This window comes from Gadus macrocephalus, chromosome 13 (genome assembly GCF_031168955.1).
Source record: "Gadus macrocephalus chromosome 13, ASM3116895v1".
Taxonomy (NCBI): domain Eukaryota; kingdom Metazoa; phylum Chordata; class Actinopteri; order Gadiformes; family Gadidae; genus Gadus; species Gadus macrocephalus.
In genome coordinates, this window is record NC_082394.1 from 18,183,390 (window position 1) to 18,189,389 (window position 6,000).

General features: G+C 44.7%; 1 protein-coding gene across 4 annotated transcripts in view; it reads right to left on the bottom strand.

Annotated features, from left to right (window-relative positions):
* shq1 (SHQ1, H/ACA ribonucleoprotein assembly factor) overlaps positions 1 to 5,788 on the bottom strand; it is a 38,815-nt gene extending 33,027 nt beyond the window's left edge. Inside the window, exons 1-7 of one of the 4 annotated variants that reach the window (XM_060068576.1) lie at positions 5,666 to 5,788; positions 4,792 to 4,990; positions 4,616 to 4,680; positions 2,320 to 2,448; positions 2,025 to 2,197; positions 1,775 to 1,887; positions 1,192 to 1,289 (exon numbers count right to left, since the gene is read on the bottom strand). In XM_060068576.1, the coding sequence (XP_059924559.1) occupies positions 1,192 to 1,289; positions 1,775 to 1,887; positions 2,025 to 2,197; positions 2,320 to 2,448; positions 4,616 to 4,680; positions 4,792 to 4,934 (721 nt within the window). In that variant the 5' untranslated portion in view covers positions 4,935 to 4,990; positions 5,666 to 5,788. Of the gene's footprint in view, positions 1 to 1,191; positions 1,290 to 1,774; positions 1,888 to 2,024; positions 2,198 to 2,319; positions 2,449 to 4,615; positions 4,681 to 4,791; positions 4,991 to 5,575 lie in introns of all 4 variants that reach the window. The other 3 variants (XM_060068579.1, XM_060068578.1, XM_060068577.1) reach the window with 3 other exon arrangements.
* Positions 5,789 to 6,000: the final 212 nt, after the last annotated feature.

Genomic DNA, 6,000 nt, shown 5'->3' on the forward strand with positions numbered 1-6,000 from the left:
GCAGTGGAGGAGCTCTCAGTAATTCCACGATGTGTTACACGGAGCGCGATCCACGATTGCACTCTCTATCACCAGGTGATAAATGGAGTGACAAAGGGGAGGTTTCTCGCAGACAATCGGGCGAGACCACGCAACGAGAGTTTCCTGATCACAAGTCAAATTACAAGGGACGTCTGTCATATCAGACTGCAGTTTATTTCAAGCAAGTTGCACTGTGGTCAATGTTTTGCTATTTCCCATTGTACAGCTTGCATACAAAATCTGTCCAAGTCTACGACTGTAGCTATAATATTGTTCAGCGACGACATTAAAGTCCACTCGACTCCTTTTCTCCACTCTATTTTGGTCTCATCTGAGCGCTTGCCAGATGAAGATGCTCAATGTAGTGAGAACCAGGGACAACACCAAGTCTTATTCAGCCTGATGCTGGCAGTAGTTAATGTGAAGGAATATATATAATGTTTTGACAGGGTACCGCAGCCACTGTAAGAGGGCCTATTATCTGACCATTCAGCTCATGGGAAACAGGTAATTTGGTGTGCATTTCAAATAGAAATCCTGAGACACAATGAAAGGTTTCTGGGTTTCCTCAACACTTTTATGACAAAGCTAACCATCATGAAGATGGTTTTAATTGGAGACACAGATAATGAGGAAATGTGTCTGAATCTGCAGATTTTTTTGCTACCTTATGCCACCTTCTGGCCAGGCCATCATTTAGCAGGGTTTCTACCCGTTCATTTTCTATGCCTCAAAATTAAAGAATAAAGTGCAACTCGGGAAGGACCATTGTATTCGGCACACCATTATGGGGACTAATCATCAAAAGAAAGAGATAATTAGACATTATCTCATTGACAACCCCAAATATGGTATTAAGAGCTCTGTTGAAGCCCTTAATTATACAAAATTATAGCCTCATAAACTGAAACAACCGTAGTAATAAAAAATAAAAAAGTGTTTTCTCATCAGGACCATCCAATACGTACACAAGGCTTTTTTATATTCAAAAAGGTCAAAGTCAAAGGTATTTTGCCCAAAGGAATTTTGCTACATCCGAAAAGTAGGAGGAAAAGGAGGCGAGGGAGAGGGATGGAAAGCGGTTTATAGTGATTAATATTGACATTGATAACCATAACCGCCCAGCAGATGTCCCAGAGAAGGTGTCGGTGTAGGATGGGGACGACTCACCCGCCTCCCCCTCTGGCTCTTGCGTGGGGCTCAACGCCGTCCACCACGGCCTGAACTTCAACAGGCCCTGGACCACGTCGTCCTCAAACAGGTCCGACCTGTGGATGGAGCAGCGTCAGCGAGGAACACAGGGGCTCGGTGGAGGAAGACCAGGACGAGGAAAGCTGTTTAATTTAAGTTCTCATTTCAACCCATTTACGTATGGGCTGCCGCGGGTCAAAATGATGGAGTGACGCAGCTTGACACGGTGATTTGTCTGAAAACCTTTCAAGCGAGGCCCCCATGGGGGCTGCACTCGTCAAAATGCTTCAATGGTTTGGGAAATGGGAGGTTTCAAGCACTTCTTTTTCTATGGGTAAACGAAAGAATTACCCGAATGACCGGGATTCAAAAAACATTTTGTGTTCAAGAGCTTTGAGGTTCATTTTGCTGCCCTCTTGTCGTTACAGCGTGTTGCCAGGGCGACGGGCGACTGCCGACTACATATTCCACGGCCGTGTTCCCCGGCGCTGGGGGCAAAATCGCTTAACCATGAATGAATAAAACCCCAGAGGGCGAATGAAAGCGCGTTAAGGCCACTCACAGGTAGTGGTCCGGGGAGAAATCCAAGCCCTCCGCCTCTCGCCGAGCCCGCCGCCGCTCCGCTGCCGTGGTGGCGTCGGGGTTCTTCACGTCAATCACGTCGCTGAGTTCCTCCTGTTGACACAGACCCCGCCGCGTCGCTCAGCTAAGCCTCAACCCACTTGAAGTGCCATAATGGAATCAATGGAGAGCCGTGACCCGGGGACTCCTCTTGGCAGAGCAGCCGCCGTGCCGCCGGCACGCGCGCTCACCTGCAGCCTGGCAAACACGCCGGCCCGCTGGTTGCCAAAGCCGTACTTCTGGAGCTCCGCCAGCTCCGCCTCGGAGCTCTCGGTGTACACCTGCTGCTCCACCTGCCAGTCGTACTCCTCTTCGTCCTCCCCCTCGTCGTCGCGGGGTCCCTCCGCGGCGGCTCCGCCGGCTTCTGAAATGCCAAGCGGGTTAGGGAACGCCGACGACCTGCGGTGCCGTCGGGCGGCTGTAGAAAAGGAGCGTCCGCGGGCAGACGAGACAGACACAGGGGACATGGCTTGTTGCGGCCCTCACCAGCGCTGACTTCTTCCACCAGGGGCCTGGCCGAGCGGGAGCCTTTAGGGGCCAGCAGACTGGTCAGCATCTGGAGACCCTCAAAGTGTTCCCCGGGACTCTCCTTTGGGACTTTGAGAGTGAACAGCCCTAGAGGAATCCGCAAATAATTATTATGGCTGCTGTTACATTCTGCCACAGCAGTGATTTGGTTGGCATACCAACGTCCAGCCAATACAGTTCTCATGGCAGTAACTTCATTGAAAACACTTCCCCCACCAAAATAAAAATTCCTGTGCTGTGTGTTCTCCCCCTAATACAAAGAAATCTATATTATGAGAGCATCGCTTTTTTTTCTCCTGTTGCTAAAATGGTTTTCATTTTTGTAGAGAAGTTTGACATTTAAAACTCCCCCTCTCTAGTGTCAGGCTTCAACGGTTTGTTTGGGCAATTTGGAGAGATCACAGAGTTGTGACTCATGCATATGGTACCCACTCATACTCTTTCTCTTCATGTTCCTGCTAGATCTCTGAAAGATGATCAGAAGCTTAATAAAAGGTCTGTCACTCCCACCATTTGCTGGATTACACTTTCAGTTTTTCCCATGGATGACAAAATACCCAACTGTATCGTGGCCATCATGAAGATAGCCCTCATTAAAATAGGCCAAAATAAATATTTTGTATTTTTACTGACTTTTTCTGTAATCTCGCATTTTATGAAGTTTTAATTGGAACAGCAAAGTTTGAAAAAATTGGGACTTCTGGGCATCTAGTATTCCACAAATGTTGATATTCACACAGTTTCTTCGAATTTAGGAATATCCTCAACTTTCGTTCACCAGCAGTTAAATTCCTTTCTCAACAACCCACACATCTTCACCCAGGAGCACCCATTGCACCCAGCCTCTCCCCCCTCCGGTCTTCTTACCATCTCCTACGTCGCTACGCTTTCGACATTAAGTAGGTGCTAATCATAGAAACAACTCATTAATGAAAAGAACACAGTTTGAAGCAAATCCATACAACGACTCCAATTCAACACAGAAACCCCCTTTACGGAGCTCCTTCAGACCTAGCCTATATGTATCGGGCAATAGCGCTTGACAATGCTTTCCAACTGGTGTAGGGATAATTGCCTGTGCTGCTGCGAGTCTCTCTCTTGATGAGGCTGGAGTGCACCAAAAGAGGGGTCCTAATGGTTCGCTAATTATATCTCTAAATAAGGATGCACATTAGCGCAGCGGCTAGAGAAGCAGATGCTGCGGGCTAGTCGCGTGCTAATTGGCCAACGAGATGTCAGAGAGAATACGGTTGCCGATGTGCCCTTTAAGGCGGACTCCTTTGGAGAAAGAGCACAAGTCAAAGGGCTGTAAAAGTTAAAATATGGCGATGATAAAAAAGGGGACAACAGGGAGCATGGGATATTATTTAAGGAAAACATCCTAAGAGGCTAGAGGCTTACGACGCTGGAATAAGGCGTTTTCTTTAAGTGAGCGATGGATGGGATATATATTTATGTATTCTGTTGGTTTTTGAGAATAACACCCCAAAACTGGTGTATATTGGAAAAGGAAATAAGATAAGTGCTAGCCACCACTCTGGATCCATCAAACACAAGCCTGCGGGTTGTAATCATATCTCAGTGACAGATGGGTCCAATGGCCCCGCCAACGGATAGAAATAACATGCTTTGTAGATTTATTGGCTGCGTCCACTTGATTGACTGATTGACAAAGTAATGACACTCGGGGGATCTATTACAGACAGCAGCTGGAGACTTGTATCAGGACTCTATTTAGGATTTTGACAGCTAGGGGCATGGCTAGTTCACGGGCCAACAACAGGCCATACTGTACTGGGTTCATCCCTTTTTTCTTAAACAGAAACCTGACACGCAAAAACTGACCTCAGGGGAAAAACATGACCCTGTGTGTAACATGAGCCACTGCAATCGCTCTCTCTGACTGGCGGACATTGCCACTTGGCCGATCTCCATTTATTATAATAATAATGAATACCACCAACTACGTGGATTCAGTGTATTTGGTTGCTCTTTAATCTATGTCAGATCAATAAATCTGACAATGATTTGATTTATGTAGAGATGGGATGAAGCCTGGTCAAATAGAAAGCCAGCAGGGGTATAAGTCATTTCTCAATTCACAATACTGTATAACTGTATAAGTAAAATGAAGTGGCAAAAAAATAAAAGATAATATGCACATTGTGTGATCTTTTATCCTCTTTCAAATCATGTCCAAAAGTAAAATCAAACATCATATCTATCTTGATCAATAACAAATATCATGTCTTACCTTTATCAATATCAAATGAGGCTTTTTCCCTTCCATCTTCTACAATTCGTCCTGGTAGAGTTAATCTGCAAATAATAATTAAGGTACATTTAAAATACACAACATAACTCCAGACACACAGACACACACAACTGATAAGGTTCACAAACCACACTTCTAACTATCTCAAGACTCACCTGAGGAAGTAGGGCTTCGCATAGAACTTCAAATCTGTCCCATCGATGTAGAGGTCGAACTCTGAGGTCCTGGTATAGGGCACCCGGACCACGACGGTCAGACACTGGCCGTCTTGGCTCAGCTCGAATGCCGGAGTGATCATGGTCAACACCAGTTATCTACAGCAGATCTTCTGCAAACGTGTCCATATAGCGAGTCCTGGCTTGTCATTCACACAAAACATAAAGTGGCAGATTTTGATGGTCTGCCTTTGACTACAGAGAGGACAGTTGGTGTAAACAGTTATTTCACAGTCTGTAGAAAATTATAGCTATTCTAATTGGAAGTTGATGAAAAACAACAGGGAAACCCCTTCATTCGTGGGATAAATATGGAACGTAATTAAAGGGTTGTTACATTAAGGATAAGATTAATAGTCAACACTTAACTGTAGTCATAGCTGAAACAAACTGGTTAAACGACGCCACCTAGTGACGGACTTATTCTGCTGTTGTGGTGCATGCAGCGCAGCACACGTGTGTGCCACATTGACATTAGCAGTGAGTGGTCTGGTCTGTCAACAAATAAACTGTTATAGCTACTCGTGTAGCCCAGTCCAATAATTGGGTTGATGTTAGTAAGCGTTGCACCATCACATACAAACACTTATGTTAATGTGGACGCAATCTATTATTTTTTAACGATTTTAGCTTGTAATCTAAACTGAGCTTACTAGCAATCAAGTTTTCAATGTTGTGGCTATACTAGCATGCTAGGCTAGCTCAGCTAGTATAATTTACTTACAATGCTTGGACTGTACTGTCAAGGACTGATTGTATACATTGGAACAGTTAAGAGAGAGAACCCGACACGCAAATCATTAAACGGAATTACCGAAAACAAATCTCTTTACGAAGAAATCTGCGTTGGACGTTCGGAAAAAGCATCACATGCACCACTTTTTGGTAACGTCCATGTTTTACCGTACTGGAACGAATATAGGAGCAAGATTTTTTCAAATGGCCACATATGAACATAACACATAGCAAATTGTGATAGAAACCACGTTAGGGATCAGTCCAGTTATATTTGGTAGCTTAAGGCCTGAAACGTGGAATAAGTATGTATTCACTATTCAAATTTAGATTTTTTTTTATCATATGGAACACATGAATGTAAAGTAAAACCACATACACTAAGAACAGTGTAATTTAGTAGTGATTGACTTT